At 43.0% G+C, this 24,780-nt stretch overlaps 1 protein-coding gene across 1 annotated transcript in view; it reads right to left on the minus strand.

Moving 5' to 3' along the window:
- The window catches only part of Mtmr7 (myotubularin related protein 7), an 88,851-nt gene that overhangs the window by 16,073 nt on the left and 47,998 nt on the right, over positions 1 to 24,780 (minus strand). The window contains exons 5-7 of the mRNA XM_034520410.2: positions 21,950 to 22,078; positions 17,093 to 17,227; positions 11,593 to 11,725 (exon numbers count right to left, since the gene is read on the minus strand). Of these exons, the coding sequence (XP_034376301.1) occupies positions 11,593 to 11,725; positions 17,093 to 17,227; positions 21,950 to 22,078 (397 nt within the window). The remainder of the gene's footprint in view (positions 1 to 11,592; positions 11,726 to 17,092; positions 17,228 to 21,949; positions 22,079 to 24,780) is intronic.

Consider the following 24,780-nt stretch of genomic DNA (forward strand, 5'->3'; position numbering starts at 1 on the left):
CTCCTACTCTCAGCTTTTCTCAGTTGCCTATAGTTCTTTGTGTACAGCTGAGACCCTGTGGACTTTTCCTTGCCAATCTGGCATGGTCACTGGTGCTATCCTTGTTCAGCTCACATTTTGGTGGTCATGAAGGTGAGACCTTATGGGTATAGCTTCTAATGTTGCTAGATGACAATCTCACAGTAAACTCCCTGACCCTCTGGCTCTTAAGCTCTTTCTGCTTCCTCTTCTGCACTGTTCCTGAGCCTTAGGTGTATGAGTGTTAGAACAGAGATGTACTTTCAAAGTTAAACTCCCACATTCAACTTTAGGTATTTGAAAGTTCTGTGCTTATGGGAGCACGTAGAAATTGTTAATAACAACATTTAATTCAACAGATACCTCCTGCCATGCATCAGATAACAAGAGTTTCACTCTGACTTCCTGTAAAAGAGACACACAGAAAAACCATCAGCAGTTAAACTCCTAATCACACAAAGATAATGATGAAAGAAATAACACTGAGATTCCCAGCACAAATATGAATCAAGAAAGCTGTTTTATTGGAGCTCAGGGAGGTGGGTCAATCAGGAAAGTCCCTGCCTCCCAAGCCTATGGACCTAAGTTCAGATCACTAAAATCCAAATTAAGACCTGGGCATGTTGGTGCATATCTGAAACTGGTACTCAAGGGAGAGAGAAGAGACAGGAGGATTCCTGGAACTTACTAGCCAACTGGTGAGCCTGGGTTCAGTGAGAGATCCTGTCTTAAAAGCTAACTGCTGCTTGATGAGTGCTAGAGAAAGACAGCCAATGTTGACATCTGAGCTCCAGCCATGTGCACACATGTGCACGCACATACACTGTGCACACACAAACACCACATACATACACACACACAAATAAAAATAAATAATGGTCCATCAGGATACAAGCATTGTGCAGACAGTAAATCTACTCTGTATAAACATAGATACATGCTGTTAAACATTTAGACAGATATACAGAATGTACACACACAAAAATAAACCTAATGCAAACTTTAGGGTTTAAGTGGTAATATCATGTCAGTTTAAGTACACAAATTGTAACAAATGTGCCACCTTGGTAGGTAACTTTCTTAAAAGGGTGGTATTCAGGCTGGGAGGTGATATATGTGGGGGTGCTAAGTATGTGGGCAAGATATACAGGTGGGGAAGTTTACACATGAGAAGGCTGACATCTCTGCTTGTGGGTGGCTATAATCTCTATCTACTTCGTAGTGTTGCTGTGAACCTACAAATGCTAAAAAAAAAAAAAAAAAAAAAAAAAAAAAAAAAAAAAAAAAAAAAGAAAGAAAGAAAAAAAAAAAACTAACAGAAAACCAACCAACCAACAACTCAACAACTTTAAAAAATGATGGCCAGGCACCTCAACTGGCCCTTCATCTGAGCCTATTCTCTCTCCTCCAGCTCTCCTAACAATAAAGGCCCCTAACCTAACCACTGAGAGTTGGTCGTTCATCTTCCAGTATCAAACATATGGGCAATGCATGGTGTAAACCACAGAAACAAAAACCTGAAATGAACAGAAAAAAACCCAGGGAAGATATTAATACTAGAAAGGAACTACAGCCTGAGCTATTAGCCTGGGCCCTGAGTGACACTGAGGACAATATAGGTAATGCACATGCTGGGTAAGGAGCATCGAGGAGAGAGTGGCAGGTATTGTGAGAAGTGGAAGGAAAGGGCGCGCGCACACACACACACACACACACACACACACACACAATCTTCCAAGGTTCAGAGATCATCACAGAGGAGAAAAGACTAAGAAGCAACGGCAGTGGATGACTAGAACACCACTGTCTTCTGCACCAACAGGACAGCAGTACATATGAACTCACAGCATGCACAAGACGTGCACAAGCTCAAGGCTGACAAAATCCCAGCATAGGATGAGGGAGGTGGTCACAAAGCCCCACATCTAGCTGTGGAGCTATGGCCATTAATTACTGCTGGAAAAGGAAGAGGGAGAGTCGGCTTTCTTCAAGGATGTGGCCTCTGACAGGCCAGTAGATAGTCTTATGCCTACGCATATACTAACACCACTAAGGGGACATGTTGGCTTTTAACATAAAAAACAAAACATGAGACTGGGCAAGAATATGTGGTGCTGACAAAGCAGAAGCCACAGAGGAGGGCATGGATGAGTGACGGTCTTGATTCAAACACATTATATGCATGTACGAAATTCTCAAACAATAAAAAATAACCCACGCTTTTTATTAGTTTTAGAACCTAACCACCAGATAGCTTAAAATTACACATACTACTCACAGCTATGGCTTGCATCGTATTTCTGTGGACAGTGGTGACTTAGGATGCTTATGGAAGTTTAGTTTGACATGCATACCTTTAAAATAAACTGTAAAAGAGAATTACATTAGTAAATTGTAAAAGTATGCATTCCCTCAAACACGCAATTAATTAATCTTGATGCAGCTTCAGGTATGGAGAGAGGAGATTTTTCTCCTGTACAGTGGGGAAAGTCACTCAGGAAGGAAGAAAGATCACGTAGGAAACACTGCATAGAAAAGTTAATGCTCTAGTGACTCCCAAAGAACACTGTGACCACAGCCGCTCAGGAAGCTTCCCGAGCTCGGAGAGGAGACCAGCAGCAGACAGACAGTGGGAGCTGATGCAAAGGTCAAATGCCAGCCCTAGTTCCCACAAAGAAAAGCCTGGCCTACATACTCAACAGGCCCTCCATGTGGCCGCTCACCTCAGTCTGTACACACTGCCCAAGGACACAGCCCAGCTGGAATCGAGGCAAAGTCTAAGACTTGTACCATCCCTGAGTTTTTAATGCTCCCTGGATGCCTGGTGCTTACAACATCCAACCTCAGGCCATGACCCAAAATTTTCAACTTAATCCGAGAATACACACATTGCAGGGAGAGGCAACCAGATTCAACTGATTCCATTAAGTCTTCCATAGAAAACAGTGTCTTGAAGTTATTGAAGCTGGGGCCAGTGCTTGGGTTCATACTGCAGGGTCTGTGGGTTGGTTAGCATGCATGTTTATTTCAGAAAATCTAGCAGGCCTAAGGGATATCTGGGCATTTGTAATGTGTAGCTCAGCCCAGGGCAAAGGCTGTTTACCCTCTTCCCACAGAGGGCAGAACTCACAGAAAGTTTAAAGCTAAAGTCTCCAGGCTCTGCAGGTAGCGTGGTGACGGCCTGTGCTAACAGTGAGGGGGAGACAACTGAGAGCAAAGTGAGAGAGTACACCAGCACCTGTCACAGGAGGGATGGGCTGCTGGCTTCCTGCCACGTCAGCTCATTTCTTCCACACTAAGGACAGCTCTTGGGTAAGAACTCTGCTTTCAGGAACACTGAAATTGCACATGCTTGGGAAATTAATCCTCCCCCCATCCCATCCCCACCTGCCCAGGACTTCAGGCAAGGTGACAGCTGAGAGGATGTTTTCCCCTAATGGCCAGTGGCCACTCAAAGCAAATAGCTCTGTGGATGATTAACACACATGACAGATGGGGCTACACTTGAAACTGAAACAATTAGTGCCCAGGCTTTTAAATACGAAACTGTTGTGTTTGTTTGGATAAACTCGGGATAAGGGAGAAATACTGATTTGTTCGCTCTTGTTGCCAAACCAGAACCAATATTTACAAACCATTTTGCTGAACAAAGTTCATGTCAGCTGACATCAGAAGCATATGCCACAGATTGCAGAGAAATGTACTTGCCAGCATGGAGCTAGATGCTGGGTCTCATGATACTGTTTTATATAACAGGGCATTTCTACTGTACAAGTGCACAAACCACTGCAAACAATTAAAAGTCAATATAAGGCGCACATTAGAACTCAACAAATATGAAAAGTCACTCAGAAAGAAAGAAGCTTCACCTGGTCTTCCCCTCACACTTCCTCCTGTACAAATGTTTCACCGGGTGAGGGAGGACACAAAGGGGCATGGGTAGGCTCTTCTTCTCCCGTGGAGGCCAGCCACAGCAGTCCTCTGCTATATATGTGACCTGTTGTGGGGGGTGGAGGGAGGGGGCTCAGACTATCCGGTGTGTGCTGCCTGGTTGGTGTCTGAGAGATCTCAGGGGTCTGAGTTAGTTGAGACTGCTGGCCTTTCTATGGTGTTGCCTTCCTCAGCTTCTGACAGCTTTTCCCCAATTCAACCACAGGGGTCACGACTTCAGTCCAATGGTTGGGTGTAAGTATCTGCATCTGACTCAGTCAGATGCTTGTTAAGCCTCCCAGAGTACAGCCATGCTAGGCTTCTGTCTGTAAGCACACCACAGCATCAGTTTTTGTCCCTGCAGTTCTTTCAGACAGGAACAATACTGGGTCAGAATTTTTGACTGTGTGATGGCAACCCCATCCCTCCACTTGTCTTTCTACTAGAAGACTCTATTAGAGTTCTGTCTCCCCACTGTTGGGCATTTCATCTAAGGACTCCCTTTGAGTCTTGAGGAAGTGGGGAGGCCTGGCAGGGGTAGGGAAATCCTCTTGGAGACAGTGGGGGAGGAGGAATAGGATGAGGAACTGTGGGAGGGGGGCTGGGGGACAACAGCTGGACTGTAAAAAAATAAAATTAAAAAATAAAACAAAGAGAAGGGCATGGGATCAGGCTTTCCACAACCTCTGGTATCTAAAGCAGCAGTGAGCATACTCTTTCCCTATCAGCCGTTTTGAAGCATGCCCAAGTGCTACTGATGTTGGCACTTTTTTTTTTCCAGTCAAGAATCCAAGACCATTTAGACAGCCCTCAAATAACTAGCCTAACAGCACTCTCCCTTCACTGGACAGCAAATGAAGTGACACCACTCAAAAAGGAGTCTGCAGAAGGGCAATGCTTAGATAAGTCAGCTTTGTCATCTCTTTCTCCAAGACTCAGAATAAATTTCTGAATTGTATTTAACGTAATAATGTCAACAATACATCCCACAGCCTCACCAGCCACACAGACCATTTAAAGAAACCTTTGCACCAGCTGGAGAGATTCTCCATGGACACCAACAAGACCAAGACTATTCTTCGAAATATTTCTACTTTTATTGACAATATTTTCTGCAATCTCTAAACAATACCACCATTTTTAAAATAACCTGGTTTTCTTTATAATAATATAGTATTACATGATATAGTGCAGTTAAACCTGAATTCTGTGCATTGTGTTGGCACTGCTTGAGCTAGTAGCATAAGAAACAGTATGCATACATGTGTCCATCCAGAGAACAACCATACACGTGCATATGCAAATGCATAGCCACACAAATGTGCTCCAGAATACTGAACATTCACGTGAAGAAAACCAGATGGCAGGTTCACATGAGGAGATACCTGGTAGATTTCCTTACCTTCACCAGTGAATTTTGTTTACAAAGACAGGTTCACAGATTTATAACATATAATGGCACCCCATGCTTACACCTATCCATGGTCATGCAAACCAAGTCAGTGTGAACAGGGACTGATGGTGGGACTGTAAAGATGATAAAGTCTAAATAGGAAACTTTCAAGGCTAGTGGAAATCAGAGAAGTTGGGACCAAGAGTGGGCTCTGGGATCATGACGGAAGAAGGTATGCAGGTGGGGAAGAACTCAAAAGGTGAAGTAAGATGCATAGGATGCTGGGGATTCCATAATCCCGCCACAGTGCAAACACTCTGAGGAGGCACACACTGAGCAAATCTCACTGAGTGACATCACACTGTCACTAGCAAACACATTAGCAACTGCCAAGCTCCGAAATCAGTGTTCCAGAAAACAGCCTATCTTGTTAGCCTTTAATTCCACATCAGACACGCTCTTTTTTGTTTATTCCGTTTAAGAATGTTCTACTTACCTAAAATCTTGCTGTCACAATATGAAACTGTAAGAAGTGGGAGGTATTCTGGGGATGGGGATGTCCTGCTGAAATTCTAAATCCTCACACAATACCACACAGAGAGAAAGCACGCACTCTCAGTCCACTGTGTTCCCCTCCAAGTCAGGAAACAGTAACTAGGAAAGCCTGTCGGACAGACCAGGGCTCAGAAGAAAACTATTTTTAAATGTCTGAAACTGCTGTTACTGAGTGAAGCCACTCATACTGTAAAGAGAGGCCTGAGAGGTTCACTGTGTCATCTATAGTAGCACAGCAAGGAATAATCCAGCTGAAAATAGGGATTCCCCAATGGAAATTATGGCACAGAGCTAAACTCTGAAAAACAACATCAAGACAGATCATGACCTCTAAGTCACCTGATTTTACTACAAAGGTTCCCATAGTTAATTTAAGCCTGCAATTCTGAACCTGTGACCCCAGAACTCTTCAATCTAGGACAGTGAACCCCTAGTCTCCTTTCAGCAAGCGCTTCCCTGTGTGTAGCCAGAATAGCTGACTGACATGGCACCCTTGTTCCATGGTTTCTGGGGCCACTTCCCATCTGCTCTGCTACCGCAGAGATTGCTATCTCTAGTTAATAACTTGCTGGGAAAATCTCCACCAGGCCTGGCATGTTTGTTAGATATTTCTGATGCACTTATACCAACTGGATAGAGTCTGTATTATGAGGCAGGCACATACATGCCTCTGTAAACTGTCTTCTGAGTAAGGAAATTAAGAAAACTGACCTATAGGAAGGCACGGGACCTATCAAATACCTGGCTGACTGGATTAACCATCTCAGTGTTTACTTTAAAAGATATTATTGCTTACCAAGAGAAAGCAATATGGCCTTTACATTGAGAAACATTTGATACTTTCTATATCAACCCCCTTTCCCTTCAAGCAACAGAGTTGAGTGTCTAAGAATATGGCACTGGGTTTATGTCAAAGAGCAAAAGCCATGTTTGACCTTGCCGTGGTGAGGCTATGCGAGTCACTTAGCCTCTATGCGTCTGTGTCCTCACCTACCAAAGGAGAGTGAGGAGTACCTACAAGGTGGCCTCAGTAAGGGCACAATAATTCACTTAAGCAAATGTATTCTTAAAAGCTAGTGTCGAGAATTTAGTCACCTCCTCAAAACACTATGTCAGCATTACTACATAGAGAAGTTCTCTGTGAGTATTTCTGGCTTGAGAACTACGAATTAACAAGGATAAGGTAATTTAATAAGAAGTACTTCATTCAAATCTTCCTCTATTACATGACCCTAACAGATACTGAATCTTGAACAAAGAAAATTGCATAATGAAAACTACAATAACCTCTTCTTAGGATGAATGGAAACTGCCCAACCAGATGTGATCTTGGTGAGTGTGTGAATACACACACACACACACACACACACACACACACACACACACACACATCAAGGGTAGACATCAGAGGTCCTCCTTGATCATGCTCCACCTTACATATTGAGTTCCCCTCTGAACCTAGAACTCTCTGATTAAACCAGTCTAGCTACCCAGCCCTTAAAAAGTAGTAAGCTTTTGACAAATGGCACTGCAAACTGTAATATAGTAGATTCCTGGACTGGAGAGAAACACTTGCAATTGGCTTGAAGAAGCAAGTTGCCACATGTCATTAGTTGATGCATAAGATCACATAGGAAATTGTGGCAGCCACAAGACTAGGAGGTGGCCTCTGGCTAACCAAATGTGGGACCCTGAAGTGAATTCTCCCAACAGCCTGACCCCAGGAGCAGACATCCCCAGCCTGAGCCTCCTAATGAGAATATAGGCAGCTGACATTCAAGGCCCTTGTAAGATCCTCAAGAAGTACTTAGGTCCCCAGCTACACTCAGAACATTCTTAGGATCCTGAAACACAGAAACTCGGAGATAATGAGGATAGCTCACTGAGTATGTAAACCAACTAGGGCACATACTCTGTCAATACAGAGGGGAAAGAAGAAAAACACCCACCATCCTCATGCACTAATTCAGCTACCATTCCTGAGTTCTCCCTGGCCGTTCTTTATACACAGGACTCACATGTGGTGAGAAGAGGAATGCTATTTTACTTACTTCACCTTACAAGGTCTTACTTACTCATCTACCTACATTTTCTATCAAGAATGTAGAACAAATTGTTTAAATAAGTTTACTACTGTTGAGCATTTATCTTGTTTCCAAAGTTCTACTATCATAACTGAGCGTGGGTTTGTTTAAAGCCTTATTCTAGAAGTTACATATCACTATGCAAAATGTACACACCCTGCTAAGCTAATTCAATGCTACAGAAATATACAGTGCAATGATTTTACCACCTTCTTTATAGTGCTGGATTTTTTTTTAACTGAGAAATGATTCTTTGAAATTTATCAGAGCAAATTCAATTTTTATGACTTTTTCAATTCAGTTGACCTAAGATACCCATTCTTTACTTACACAGCACAAATGCCATGCATTATAGAACACTGCTGTGAAAATCAGATAGAATCACTTAAGTGAAAGTACTTGTATGACTATAATCCTAGCACTCAGGAGGCAGAAGTATAAGAATATCTAGTTTAAGCCCAACCTGGGCTACATACATAGCAGGACCCCATTTCCAAAAAAAAAAAAAAATGGAAGAAGGAAAGGAGAAAGGAAGGAAGGAAGGAAGGAAGGAAGGAAGGAAGGAAGGAAGGGAAGAAGAGAAGGACCCAGCACACCCCCCCCCCACACACACACATTTAGTTGTTGCTCAGTATTTACTTAAATGACTAAGTGGTATACTGCAAAGATACAGAATAGCCACCGATATAAGATTCTTTCGGAATTCAAGCAATAGAACTGATGGGGGGTACCTAAGAAGAGAGGGAGGGAAGGAGGGATGAAGGGAGGGAAGAAGGTAAGGAAGTAAGGAGATGGGAAGAAGGAAAGGAGAAGTCAATTGTTTCTGTGAGAGAAAGGGGAGCTACTGTGAAAAGCAATTAAGTTATAGAATTGTTCCGTGGACCAGAAACACACGTTTCTTCTCAGTAGGTAACTGACAACCTGTATGTTAGAGTTTAAGTCGATGTATATTGACCTCAAGAAATGGACCTACAGAGAGTATGAATTGCTCCTAAATTTCTGTTTTTAATGAAACGTCCTGGAGTTCCTACTCACAGACAGAACTTCCTACACACTGGTGGTAGCAGAACACAAATAATTCTACTTTCCATTCCATAATCTCCTCTGGTAATATCCCAAACCATGCTTTAGCAAGTTTGAAGAAAGTAAGAGCCATGGGGGAATATGCCATTAGCCCCACCTCCCAGCCTGTGATGCCACATTAGCCCCACCTCCCAGCCTGTGATGCCATATTAGCCCCACCTCCCAGCCTGTGATGCCAAAGACCTCTCCCTGTTTGAAATAGAAAGCCCTAGAAGGCAGGTCTTACTGCATGCATCACTTCATCAGCTGAGCCTCCACCAGTGGTTTACGATTTACTCAGACTGTTTACAGGTAGCCAAACATTGGTCAAGACTCCTGAGAGGCATCCAGAAAGCCATCCTTGCTTACAATTACACACCGCCAGAGGGTTATGCAGCAGCTCCGTGACCCATGTGAAACAGAGCTGCCCTCCCGAAATCAGTCAGCTTGCTTGTCCTTTAGAAAAAGCAGTAATACAGACCAGAGGACAAGGGTTGAAAAACCAAATACAGGGTAATTTAGACAGAGGCAGAATTCTATGTTAGAAAAGGCAGAGGCCTATGTCATAAATATTCCTAGGAACAACTTTCTGTACAGAAGAAAAGTAATGATCTGGAAAACTGTCTTATGAAACTGCTGAATGCAAATTGCAAATTGTGCCAATGTGAAGTTTCCCCAATGACTGTTAGAATGGTGCGCTCTTCTTACAATGGAGTCTTCTCAATGACAGAGCTGGGCTAGCCCACTCTTCTACAGGCAATGCACTACTTATAGCAAGGACAAAGAAGTCTCTAGATGCTTAAGAAAGTCAAATAAATACACCTAAATTGTTAGAACTTTGACCTAATAGACAAGAAAACTGTTTCAAAAGAGGATGAACATAGGGTTGGAAGCTACGTTTTGTTGTTGTTGTTGTCATAGATGCAGAAATTGGCTTCTTCTAATAATTTAAATGCTCATTTATCTACCCCAGTGCTAAAAAGTTACCCTGAAGCCTTACAGTACTGAGCTAGACCCACAGCTTTTAACCAAATTTTAAAGTGTTGCAGCCAGTGGCACCAAATGTCATGTAGAAAACAAACTGGATAAGTGATAACTGAATCCCCTCATTTCCCTGCAGGCACAATCCTAGAGAAACAACTGATGTGTTTGTTCCAAGTCCCAGAGTGACTAAGATCAACCAGGGGATGCAGGACAAAGAGATTGGGTCTCTCTGTGACACTTCCCCGGGGCACCTTTAGGTTCTTGCCACACTGCTGTCCTGAAAGAACAGAGAACTGAGTAACCAAGGGCAGAGGTGCATCCTGCACAGCAGTTCGGCTCCTCCCTTGTCCCGCTCCATTGCAGACTCCACAGATCCTACAGAGACAACCAGCTTCCCCAGATTCCACCCCATCCATCCGTGCACGTTCTCCTCACTGTGAACACATTCTAGTGTTCACAGGCAAGGTGAAGCTCTGTGGCTTCGGCATCTTCCTTTTTCCCACTTGCCTTTGGAGGCAACAGGATCTCTCACGGGACTTCAGGATCAGGTAGACCTTAATCAGTAATGAAGCAAGTTTTGAATGCAAAGTATACTTTCTGCTAATGGATACACAGACACAAGAGTAATCCTTTCATAGCATGAGCCATCCTTTCCTCTCCACATGAATATGTAAGTCCTTATGTGTCCTCACAATGCTTGCTCAGGAGGGGAGTTGCATGTGCCAGTAGTTCCTGGTATTTAGACATGAGGATCTAGACCAACACCTATCTACCCATCTATTTGTCTATCTATTTGTCTATGTATGTATGTATGTATGTATGTATCCATTCATCCATCTATCTATCCATCTGTCTGTCTATCTATCTATCTATCTATCTATCTATCTATCTATGTGCATCTATTATCTGTGTATCTATCATTTATCTATCATCTATCTGTGTGTGTATGTATGTATATATGTATGTATCTATCTATCTATGTATCTATCATCTATTTATTTGTGCATCTATGTATCTATATCTATCATCTATCTATGTATCTATATATCTACCATCTATTTATCTATCTATCATCTATCTGTGTATGTATGTATGTATCTACCTATCTACCTACCTATCACTTGGCAATGTGGGGACAGTTTGTGAACCTGATTTCCATGCAGGAACACTGGGTTATTGCTTTAAAGGTAGGACTACTTTCTTTCCAGATGTCTTTTAATGAAAGAAAGTGAAGAAGGAAGGAAGGAAAAAAGGAAGGGAGGAAGGGAGGGAGGGACGGACTTTTATCTAGGTTATAAAAGTGCCAGTGTAGAGTGTAACATATGGTTGACTGCCAAATGTTCAAACCACTTGATTCCACTGCTTGGATGAAACAAGGAGACTGTTAGCATGCTTAGAATCACTGCAACATGACAATGTTTCCAGCCCTAACACATTTCCCAAAGTTACCACACTTATTTAACAGTTATCATTGGAAAAAAATTAAATCAAAAGACTATCTTATTCCATTTCGGCATCAAAACACTTAACTATTCTTTTAATGCTGTGCATAACGAAATGGTTTACCTTCCAGCATTTTCTGAAGACTGTTCCTCATGACATGGATGTTCTCTATCCCGATAAACTGAAACTTGATATTGGAATAATTGTCTTCATTCTCATAGCCTTTCCCTGCAGCCCGATTTGCCATTGCATTAAGCTGCAGTGGTCAGCAAAACAGAACAGTCATCAGTTACATTCAGGACACTGGAACAACCACTTAGGAAAACATTGCAAAGACATGTAGACACATACTGTATATAGTTTGAACCCCTGAAACACTGTACTGAGCTCTCAGTGCAAGCATAGAGGTTGAGCTTGTGGTCACGAGCACTCATGTGCTGGCCTGGGTAACATTTTCTTAGTGCAAAGTATTTCCTAAGTTCTGGAGATGCCTCTGTCAGTTCAGTTTGTTGGGGTGCTGACCTGATGTGGAAGTCTGTGGCAGAGCCAGTTTAACACTATACATTAAAACCTGCTGACTGGCAGGAGTATCTATAGAGAAAGCTATTACTATAAGCTGTGCATTAAATTATCTGCCAGAACCATAACATGGAGAAACAAGCAGGAATCATCAAGTAAGAAACGTTAGGCAGGAATGGTCCTTCTCATCTGCCCAGCTGAACCTTCTTTCAGCAGGACCACTGAAGAGAGAACTCTAACCATTAGGCTTCAGGGTGCTCCTTCCCATCCAGACAGGATCCAGATGTCTGACATCAGAGCTTTTGCCACTTCTGTAACCGTAACTTTATAGGTAAGACCTTGGGATGTCAGTGTAAACTGGTTTCAATGCTAATGGATGCTGAAGAAACAGATTAAGGCCAAACTGCTCTAACACTGCACAGTGTGATCAGACAAGTCCTGCCCAAGCTGGAAAGATTTCTCACAGGGATACACGGCTGGGGATGCTCCTCTCTTCCACTATGACTAAGCAGGCTACCACTTATGGAGAACAGTATTCAGTGACCACTATCTTCCTTGGGCCACAAAGGCTAGGGGACTAGCCAAATGGGGGTTGGGGAGGTGGGATCTGCTTTTAAGTGTGTAGTACAAAGTAGTCCTTCAAATAGGTAAGTTTAAAAAGCTAAGTTAAGATACCTTGGCACAGATCTTCTAGTTCTAAAAACCTCATAAAAATAAAGGTCCTAGCACATATAGATGAAGAATGTCTGTGACAAATGTTTTTATAAACAGGAAAACTGCAAACCTATGAATTGATCAGTGTGATAACTGCATAAACAATGGCATATCCATGCTGTGAAATACAACCAGGTACCAAAGACACAAACCCTGATCTGTCTCTCCCCTTCTCTCTCACGTACACCCCACGTCTACATGTACATATGTGTAAGCTACACAAATGCTCATGCATCCACCCACCGTTAATACTTACTGAGGTATTTATTTACATTCATTAAGAAGAATTAAGGTTACTGCAGACTACGCCCATCTGGTAACAATTTCAGAAGGAAAAGAGGGAGTGTCAAGCTTCAGGGGAATACAACCAACATTACTTCAGACACTCTTGTCGCCTTTCACAGTCACAGGAAGCACATGTTAAGTCAGGACCATAGATGATGAGAATGAGACAATCAGGAAGAACACAATACAGCCAGAGCTGAGAGCAAGCCCTTGCCATAGGAGTCCCTGCTTCATCAGCAAGCCGGTTCCCGCTCCTTGGCTTAGCTCCTCTGACATCTGCGGGGGCTGTCAGCTCTACACGAGACCCTGGTCTACACAAGCAAGTCACATTCCTAAGAATGAAGGCTTTAGCCATAACCAAGAAAAACTTTAATCATATGTCTTAAGGGATACTCTATGTTCTAATATTTTAATGGGCTTTTTTTTTCTTCCAGAAATTATATACGAATGTTGCTCTCATGGAACTGTGCTCTTTTAAAAAGTCACTGTTTACATAAGTATTTTCAGAGCAGGTGTGGCTAAAGCTCTGTAATGAGCTTCAGAAAATGCAACAAACCAACAAACACAACAGGCCTTATGTTACATGAACTGCATCTAAATTCAAGGTCCAGCCTTCTCACCCCCCTAACTCTTCTAACCATGCATAACATGTAACAAGGAGAGTACTCTTACTACTACAGTTCTACATATACAACACATGCTCACACTTTAAATAATTGAGAAGTTAAAATGGGAGAACTGACGGGCACTTTTTCTTAAAAGCAAGCAGGAGAAAAACCTCTTGAAAGTCAATCTGTACTTCACATAACGAACAGAAGGTGGCGATATTTAATCTATCAAACAAACTTTTTTCAGGAGCTCCACTTATTTTTTTATGGGGCAAAAGCTGAACTTTCAAAGCAGAAACACAGTTTTAGAAATAATAAACATCCAAAAAGGTACTCCAGACTGAGACAGACAGACAGACGGACAGAGCAAAGCTGCCTTCAGGAGAATGGGCCAGAGCCTAGCGTAGGTGTTAAAGAGTGGTCCTTTCCTCTCCTCATTTTGCTATGGCCTACTTACTAACTTTAACTGTGGCACACTCTTGGAAGTACTAGATGATTTTATTGCCTACAAGTATTATCTACAAATGAGCTTGTCAGAATCTCCCCTCCACCCTCTAGTGACATCTCACGCATATTTAAGAGTACCAGGATTATATTCAAATATAAAATCTTGGTCCAGGCTAATTTAAATTTTCAACCCATATGTGATACAAAATGGTCTCTTTCCCTGTGCCCAGGCTCTGTGGACTGATGAGGACCCTTCCCACCCGTGGTTTCTAATCTGTTAGCTCTGTGTAGCTGGCAGAAGGGGCCACATGGAAGGAACGCAGTTAACATAAACAGCTCTTTGCAAAGCTAGGCAATTACAGTTGTCTTCTTGGTTGACAGTGCTTCTGATTAATACTGATTGGCTATCTCTGCTGTCTCTGTACAGGTATCTAAAGGGTGACTTTCCTAAGGCACACATGTAGGCTCCCAGAAGTACACAGTGCCACCTTTCACTCACATACGAGATCCACTGCGGCACGAGCCTAGATCAGCAGCCTTACCACTAACCCAACGCCCCTCGCTGGGGACCTTCAGTATAGGTATGCTGTGTTAGCCAGGCTTTACCAAGTTTGTTAAGGTCCAAACTAAGCCAAAGGGTATTTCTCCATCCTTGCACTGACAAAGAACAGGACTGAAGGCTGTCCCCTCACCTGTCGAAAACCACAAATATCTCTCTCCCATTCTCCTTCCTCTGTCAATGACCATCTGCAAACTTTATGCAGATATGACCAGGAAATAAGGTCCCAGGTTCCCACTTTTTAGGCACCCTAATCTTCTTCATAGCTGTGTCTTGAAGATGTCACCTGCATGGGACCCAGTGAACAGACATTATCTCATTACCAGAGAAAGAGAGAAATACCCTATGACTTCCTGTTACACAATGAAACAACCATTGGCGCCATGATGCTAAGGCCACAACCACAAAGCAGTCCTTGGAGCTGAGGCATGACACAGGGTCAACACTACTGAAGCAGATGACAGTCTCAACCTCACCCCTGCCTTTAGGGCTCACATTTCCTCCACAGCTGGTAGGTACACAGTACACCTCTTAGAGCCCCTCCTGCTCCTTTGGTCTTGAGGTGATTTTGGCTGAGCCTGGAACTGGCTCTTCAGCCATGTCTCTGGTTCCACTGGGTGTGTGATCAACTGAGGTGGTCAACCCTCTAGAGTCTGGAAGTGGAAACAAGGTTCCCCTAGAGATGTTTTGATAAACAGAAAAAACACTGGCTTTGATGTCAAATAAACTTGTATTTGACTGAATGTGCCTAAACTATGTGGTCTCGGTGAATAACCTAACCTCTTTAAAGCTAAGACCTTACTCAGGAAAAGATACGACATCTCCTAATCTGCAGGATTCTTACAAGAGTGAAATGAGAAAGCGCTGAACATTTTTGCAAACTCAGCAGAATCCCAGAATATCTGACAAAGCCACAGGCAAGGTTGAAGTAGGGTGACACACTCCTTGCTTTAGACCTCCACAAATACAAATCTGACCTGATTTCATATGTTAATGCACCAATCTCTAGCAACAGCATGTGACCAAGCAGACTTTTCTCAGTAAGTATTTGAGGCTATCACTGCCTCTGTGGCCCATCACCAATCCATCAGTGAACAATTCAGGTCTTCATCTGGGTGGGTGGCTAGGGAGCCTCCTGTGTATACTTAACCTCCCCTCAAAGACCAAGTATCAGGATCCTGTGAGCAGCCAGCTAAGCCTTTATCTTTTTTATTATACTAGGAAATAAATGTGGATGCAGCAGGCAAGGACTAAGGACAACTTGCATGTCACCAGGCAAACTTTCTATGGCAAACAACCACTTAGTTTCCTGGCGACCCAGGAAGACTAACACACTTGAGGGGCGGGATCCATCAACCAATGTGGTCATAGTCATGAAAAAAAAGGAAAGGAAGGGAAGGAAGGAAGGAGGGGGAGAGACAGAGAGAGGGAGAGAGGGAAAGAAAGAGAGAGAACTAAGATGAAGCAGTTTTTACAAACCACATACTTTTACCTGAGAAGAGAGTAGTACCCAACTTTTATTTCCTGGATCAGAGTCAACTTCTTATCACTTAAGAGTAAAAAAAGTGAGTAGTAAATATACCCTTCAAACCAAATCCTTAGGATTAAGTGGCTTTAAATATGGACAAGGCCTGGCCCTACAGTGCCATGTTCTAATGAGGACTTACACTACACGGACCCAACTTAGATCACCCGCTCTTAAGAGGTCAATCTGTTTATCCCTGTTTAAAGCTGGAAAAGTAGGGTAGGAAAAGGGTTTCCAGTCTACGCTCATTAAAGCTTTCTCTCCCCATCCTGAGTTTGTCTGCAAAATATCCTCTAAGAAGCCATAACTATCAGAAAATACAGAACAGCTCTACCATACACAAAAGATACAGGGAGGAGGGAAGTCAGGGTCAGAAGAAGAGTTTGAGCCTCAGACAGAGGCAGAAACTGAAAGACAGCAGAAGTTAAAGACTGTCACACCTTTCAAGTGCAGACCTTCACCCTGGTTCGAAGATATGATCTATGTTGTGCAGTGAAAGATTATTAGAAAGGCAGGGACCCATCATGTATGATGTGAAGACTATGTCTGTAAACACCTACGGCCAGCTATATGGCAGTAAGCACCTCTTAATGGTTTCAATTTTAAAATGACTTGATCTACTAAGCAATTGTTTCTTTGTCACATTTTTATTCCCTTGTATCCTGTTTTGAATAGCACTGCTAACATTTAATTCGAATGCCATACTACTTATAAAACTACGCAGTAAACCATTTACAGTGTGACCAGTACAATATTAAAAGTGGGAAATAAAATGTACTCGGCACACTCAGCCCCTTCAGGAGCTGAGATGCAACAGAGAGCAGCCCCTTGGTGCCTCCATGGTCTGAGCACACCAAGAACAACCCTTTACAGATATAGCAAATGGTTGACATCAGTTAAGCTTTGGTTCCTTCCAACCTCAGGACTCAGGGCTGCGGAGACAAGTATGAAAATGATGACACTTACTTTAGGCCTCGTGTCCACGACATAAATAAAGTCACTTCCGGGATTGGCTTTCCTGATGGCCTGGAGCATCTGCTCATCCTCCAGGCACCGAGCACTGAAGCCAGAAAGGGGCTGGCTGCTCCTGCAGATGGAGGCCTGTGGGGAGAGGCCACAGCAACACAGAACTTTCAGAAACACTTTGGGAGCATCCCCAGAAAGAGGAGCCTTTGGTTAGCCTGCACTCCACACCCACCAACATCAGAAAATGGGAATGAATTTTTATGGAAATCAAGATATGTTTATTTTTAATCCAAGCTGAAAAGCCTGCTACCTGGGTAAGCTTTCTGTGTAAGGTATTAGGAACATGTGAAGATGTTTAAGTAGGAGCCACACCACGAATTTAAAACTAAGCAGCCTACTTTCCTTTTCAGTAATATTGTTTCTTTTCACTGCTGGAAGCAGAAAAAAAAATCACTTTCCTGAAACTTACAAGACACTAATAGTGGCAAGACAAGGGAAACAATTTTAGTGCTTATTGTCTTTTTTTTTTTTTAAATAAACTAGTATATTTAAAAGAATCATGAACACCCAAAATCAAATCTAAAGGTCACATTTTCATAGCCCAGGTTACTGCTACGTTTGCTCAGAAAGGACATTTAGAAACAAGGGGTCTCTTCAGACCCCATCTCAGCACGCCCCACCATTTCCCTGACCTACGTTTCTGACACCATACAAGCATCTTTCCATTTCTCTTTCCAGTCACCTGGTCCGACACTGGTGGGTTTAATCAGCTATGGTTTTAAATAACCATGGATCAAAAAATATTTAACTAAAAGAACTGACTCTGAATCACATTTTGTTGCCTTCCCTAAATAGCCCATTGTAGCAAGTATTTACCTTGACTGGGCATCTGAAGCAATCGGGAGCTGCTGAACTGTATGCAGGGTGTGAGCAGAGCACATGCAAACATTACCATTTTAGGTGAGGGACGAGCCCATGCAGAGACACTGGTGTCTAGGGGAACTCTAGAGCGTGATGCTGTACTTTCGGATGATATATAGATCAGCCATGTGTAAGGGAGGGGAGATAAACACTCAGCCTTAAACCTGTGTTCATGTGCGTTTAGCTTCTAACAGTTAAAGTGCATACAAACCTCTTGAAAAGATGCATGTTGACTGAACAAATCTACACTGGTTCTTTAAGTGTGGATGTCATGGCTTTGCTATGTTGGCTTAGTTGGCTTGAGCTACCGGCCTATTTTCTCTTCCTGTGCTGTGATTTTATCCCCCTGTTCTTTTTTAAATAGCATTGCTGACACTAATTCACGTGTCATACAACCTGTAAAACTAGCACCATCCACTATGTGATCTGCTGTGTGGAAGGATAAACAGAGGCCACGGAAACACTCTCCAGGAGCTGGAAGGAAGAACTCTAATACTCCCGCCAGTCCATCGCCTGCTTAGGGTCTTGCATACAGGCAGACGTCTTTTACCACGAAAGGGGATCACCACTCTGACTTCAAACTCGGTTTTCCTGTCTTCAAAACCTGCTGGTTAGCTTCTGTCAACTTCACAGAAACCTGGACATGTCTGAGAAGAGGGAATTTCAACTGAGGAACCAACTCCGAGACACTGCCCTGAGGGCATGTCTATGGGGCATTTTCTTGATCAATGATTAATGTAGGAGAACTCAGAGCTGTGTGTGGTGCCCCCCTGGACAGGTGTTCCTGGACTGTATAAAAGAATGATGGGCAGTAGGTTACTAAATAGCTTTCTCCTATGACCTGTGTCTTAGTTCTTGACTCAGGTTCCTGCCTTAGCTTCCCCGAATGATGGACTGTGATCTGTAAGCCAAATAAATACTCTACTCTTCCTCCCTGGGGCTGACTTTGCTCAGTGTATGTTTTTGTTTTATAACAACAATAAGCAAACAAGGGCATCGATCCAGAAACTTGGCCTCAGCATGTTTTCTCTAGAAAACACACACACACACAATACACACACATATATACATAATACACACACATATATACACACACACACACATATACATATACATAATACACACACATATACACACACACATATATATACATAACACACACACACACACATATATACATAACACACACACACATACACACACACACATACTCTTCAATGCTGTCATTGGAGGAGGTGAGATGGTTTTGCTTGTTTGTTTGGATTTTTCTCTGGTTTTTTTTTTTTTTTTTTTTTTTTTTTTTAATTTTGAGACAGAGTCTTAGAGTGTACCCTTACTTACTTTATAAACCTGACGAGCCTGGAAGTCGCAGAACTCTGACTGCCTCTGACTCCTGAGGCACGCTCTACCATACTCCTCTCTTACTCTTGAGAAGTCTGACAACTAAGAGGAATCCAGAACAGCTCAGCAGCAGACAGGCAATCGCTGTTGTGGTTCAAGGAAACTGGGGCCTATGGCCAGGGTCGAAGTTCAACAGGGCAGTAACAGGGAAATGTAAAACAAGGAGGCATCTGAGGCAGGCATAAGCAGAAAGCAAGAAAGCCGTACTGTTTAGGAAAATGTGTCTTAATAGAAGAGAAATCATTTATGAGTCCCTCTGCCTGCCCAGCTGGAAATTTATGCTGTGAAACTAAGAGACCATGTTGTACACAATTTAAAGTAAAGACTTTTAAAACGCTAACATAATACCAGAGAACAAAGGATGAAGTGACTCTCAGGAAACACCATACCCAGAATGCCATTCATAAGTCAAAGTCTCTAACCATGACCTATAAAGCAGTTTGATACCAGAGGAGTAGGGGGCAGAACGGCTTCGCAAGGCCCACATACAGAAACTGGCTTAAAATTAATATTATGGGATGCCTTGATACCTGGTAAAACCAAGAGGCCCTTGGTTTTTGGGTAAGCTTGAGGCAAGCTCTCACCACACCACTTAACTGTTCTGCTCACCTAATTATGGGGCCTCAGTTCCTACCAGCCTATGGTAACAGCACATCAGCAAACCTCCTGCAGGAACAGGGTAACCCCCACATCATAATACTAAAAGGCCTGACTCCCAGAGTACCCCCTTTTCACTGCTCCCAGAACAACCTCAACATGGCTCCTGTTAGTCTACAGACAGGTTATATGACAATAGGCCACGTCACCCGACTTCCACTTAGCCACAGAAATCCGCATTCAGCAGTGGTACTTCCTTAAGGACAAGCCCTCACCCAGAAGCACTTAGGCATCTGAACATGATACTGCTACCCAAATCAGATACTGCTACCCAAATAGCATTATAAAACACAAACCCGACTATTATTCCACCTGCAACCAGACTGTACAGAGATGTGAAGGTGGGAGCTCCAGTGTCACCCAGCCAGCGTCTCCAGAGTGACAACATGATGAAGTGATTCTCAGAAACATGTCTGGGTGATACCTTTGCAAGAACAGCTAAAACCTTGGTGCAGAGGACCACTGATTCTACAATATATTTAGTTGCGGGATGAGTGTACCCTCAGATCCGAAACTCATCATGAAAGTCATCAGAGCAAGGCCCGCCTTTGAGGCCTACCTCCTGAAGACCGGATCCTGTCTGAAGTACGACACCTTTGCCTTGTGATATTCACACCAACCAAGAAAGGTTCATTTTTCTCTGAAAAGAAAGTAGCATAGAGCCTGGGCTCACTGTCTAAATACACAATCCTACTGCTGAAAGGAGGAATAAGCCTCTATCCCTCATCTAAATTCCAATCCTATCCCACTTTATTAATAAACTACAAAGTGTGAATGTTACTGGCATCCCAATTTAAAGCATAACAACATGGAATCTCATAACCTTACTAATTCTATTTTTAAAAAAGAAGAATCACAGCATCCTTTGCCTCTAAACATTGTTCCATTCCTGTGTGGCCTAAAACATATGTGGAATTAAATAATACATGCAAAAGTCAACTGTCTTCAGCCCCATCTCATGAGGAAGAATAGAGCAAGAACAGTGGATGAAAATACATCCTTTCAAAGAACAGAACTCACCACCAAATGAGTATTTTCTTTTGAAGAAGGCAACACAGACGGCTGTATGCTGCCTGGTGGTGAAGCTGCCTTGCTCAAATTATTTTTAGAAGCCTCCTGTATCATCTGACAGCTGCTGCTCTACCTTGACTGTAGGTAAATTACATTCATTCACACACAAACACACCCATGTACACACAATCCCACGCACAGAGCATCACTTAATTTTGAATAAAAAACTCTATTAACCATGAAAATCAACCATTTTTGCCTGGCTTGAGCCAAATAATTTTTATAGTAGATGGCAAAGACCACTGTTATTCCTCCAAATTTGTTTGCCTATCTTCCTTGGAGATAAAGCTTTAAATTTTGGTTACTTGCGTGGCTACCCACAAGACTGCATGTTCATGCCTGCTCCACGTACTTCTGGTAACTGGGATGTGGGTAGAAACGTTGCCCATGCTTCATGGAAGTTTCCTCTAAAATGTGGGAGCACGCTATGCTTCCTCATCCACTACCAGGAGAGGGGAAGTGATGGCTGGTACTATAGCCTCCTTTAGGATCTCAGGATCAAAGCCAGGCACCTCCAGAGGGGACAGCCTTATTCTCGCAGCTGATCACACTTAGGTACTGTCTGAGTCTACCATTAGTTTATCTCCAAATATACATGGAAGGTTAAGTTTCTACATGGAACTAGACTGTCTCACACCATTCACAGGATATTCATGTACCACTAAGAATTTAAAGAAATATACACACAGAAAAAAATGAAAGAGACAAAGACAGATAGACACACAGGGTAGGGGTGCGCTAGAAAAATCCCCATTTAGACTAAGACATAAAGGCAAAGCTGAAACAAAGGTCTGCTTTGAGACATACATGGCTTTCTTTACAGTGGTAGGAAAGGACGGGAAATCGCCGTCTGCTCCGGAACTTGGAGCTGCCCACGATGATGTGTGCTGTGGCCGATCTGGGGACATACAGCTCCGTGGGGTAAGAGTCACAAACCTGTCACCAGAAAATAACAAAGGGATGTTGAGGTATCACATTACATTACATGTAATTTTCCACCAGAAATCCCATTTCAACATACTTAAAGGTTGCAGATCTTAGCTTTCCTAATCAAGTTACAACGGAGGCTGTTTCGAGGAAACCCGAAGCCACTCAGAGAAATGAAGCACTGCTGATTCTGTGACGTAATTCTGAAGGAAAAACGAAATGACCACGAACATCCTGTGACTGTGTGGTGTCCCTTTTCTTTATGTGGGGAGGACAGTAACAAGTGAGTCTTCCTTTCACCAAAAAGGTACAAACTGTAATTCTGCATCCTAACGGCCAAAGACACATTAGATGCCTGTGTCTGGCAGGCAGCCTGTGTGGGGACAATCTCCTACAATGTAACCACGATAGTTACATCCTCAGGTTACCTCTGTGTCCCTGGCACACTGTGTACTTCTTTTGGCTTCTCTGGACACCCATGCCACTGGTCTTCTCAAGTTTCTTCCACACTTCCCCAGCCTGCCTGGTCCCACTTTCCTGAGAAGGGTCCTCCCAGGTTCTCTCCCAGGAAGACTCCTAGATAGGATTTCGTGGTATGCCTCCCATTACCACATAATGTGGTAGCACCAGCTTTAAGTGCGTTGATTTTGTAAGTGGTAAGAAAAGATTTGCCCCTTCTGGCAGGAACTGTTGCAGCGGGACCTGGTGGTACCCTGAGGGGATCTTAGGCGTGAGAATCAGAAGTCAGCCACTTAGCACATGGCATGGAGTTTGCGGCTCCACAATCTTGAGGAAGCCAAACTACACAGGATGCTTTGCTTTCCTAATCTCTAAAACTTGATAGTTTAGTAATGGTACTTTACGAGGTGGTTAAGAAGAGGAGGGAAAAAAAAAAAAATCAGACAGCACCCATGACAGAGCACTTTAGAAACTACCAAAGCCAAAAGAAATGCCAGCACTTGGCATTGGTGACTGTGGCTGGCTGTCAGTGTCTGCCTTTCCCATCAGTCAATCTATCAGATAGCAGTTCCCTGGGCTTCATTAAACAACTGTTTATTTCCTGGAAGTCAAGCATCTTTGGAGTCATGGCAACAAAATCCACATGGGTGTGGCAATGGGGGTAATATTTTATCTTTGGCCATCTCCACCCACCCTTACCACACCGAGGGAATAAAAACCTACAAGCCTCCAAGCTACAAACAGCTCTGTCAGGATGCTTCCCTCCTTCTCTCCCTCCCAGCTTCCATGAACTCCCTTAACCAGGACTGCTAAAAATCATGGAGCAAGCCATTAAAAGGTCATAAAAGGAATGACCACAGGTCCAGAGCATAACCTCAGTCTCATGTGGGTTTGGGTACCCTGAAAGAAAATCCTGCTCACCAAGAGCATACAGCCCAATTCATTTAGACCCAGACAGCTAGGATGAAGCACCAGAATGCTGCACTTCCCAGTGATTGCAGCCTGGTGTCTGAATCTGTCTCAATTAAGCAAGCAAGCTACTAGAACATTATTACTCACACCCACACCCACACCCCTCCTGCTGGCCTAAGGATCAAAGACATGTGGCCACTGCACCAGACTGCCGTGTGCTGAAAATAACCAGTTTTAAAAGGAAGTAAGGAGGTTTTCAGTAAACTGAAAATCACATATACACTTTCCTATAACAGCAACACAAAGCAACTGAAAAGTTTTATTGCTAAGTAAAATAATCTGTACAAGGGAAGACTATCCAAAATATGGCACATAAGCTCCTGAAAATCAGAAGGAAAGTAAAGGATTCTGCAGCCCCTGACAGGCCCTCTGAGGGTCCGCCAAAGCTCCCCTACATGTGCCCAGTCAACAGTGTCCATGCTTGCAAGCTGTCTGGCACAACCTCCTGTCTTGAATAAAACTCTCTTAGAGGAATGCTGCTTCTTCAGGGCGCCGAGCACTGCCTGTCAGCCAAAGCTAAAGTATATGGCACTCTGAACACCGTTCACTAGAATTCTAAGAAGCTGAAAGACCTGTTCAATCCATTAATGCTGTTGATGATGATGATGAAGATGATGATCATGCCCTCAGGGCTACAGTGTCATTTAACTTCTAATAAACAGCCGTATACAGAGCTGAAAGAATGAAATTTATCCTCCTTTCCAAGTAGGCAATGTTCCTGAGTGAAAACTAAGTCCTACTCTGAACACTACAAATACTTCTCCAGAAGACACAAATGGGATGATGCTGGAATTCCTTAAGTAGAAGACCCAACTGTGCCCTGCCCAAAGCAACCTACAGACCCTAGGCAAAGCCTATCAAAGTCTCAATGCCCACTCACTCAGAAATACAAAAATGTATCTAAAACTAATATGAATTCTCAAGAGACTCCATATACTCCAAACATTTTTTTTTTAAAGAACAGTTGGGGATTCATGCTGCATAATTTCAAGGCAGGTTACAGAACCACATGTAACCAAAGAGTGTGACCCTAGCATTAAGACAAACAGATCAATGTTGGAGGGACCACAGATAAACTGAGCAATCCCAATGAAGGCACCGAAACTATTCCTGGAAAAGCATGCTTTCTTATCTAATTATTGGGAAAACAGAAAAATCACACCCAGAGGAAAAAGGTGAACCCTTAGACCTTATACAAAAATTAACTCAGGCCAGATTAAAGGTGCAAACGCAGGATGCGAAACTCCCACAGAAGTACAAGAGGAAAAGCTTCTGATTAA

This window comes from Arvicanthis niloticus, chromosome 16, assembly GCF_011762505.2.
Source record: "Arvicanthis niloticus isolate mArvNil1 chromosome 16, mArvNil1.pat.X, whole genome shotgun sequence".
Taxonomy (NCBI): Eukaryota; Metazoa; Chordata; class Mammalia; order Rodentia; family Muridae; genus Arvicanthis; species Arvicanthis niloticus.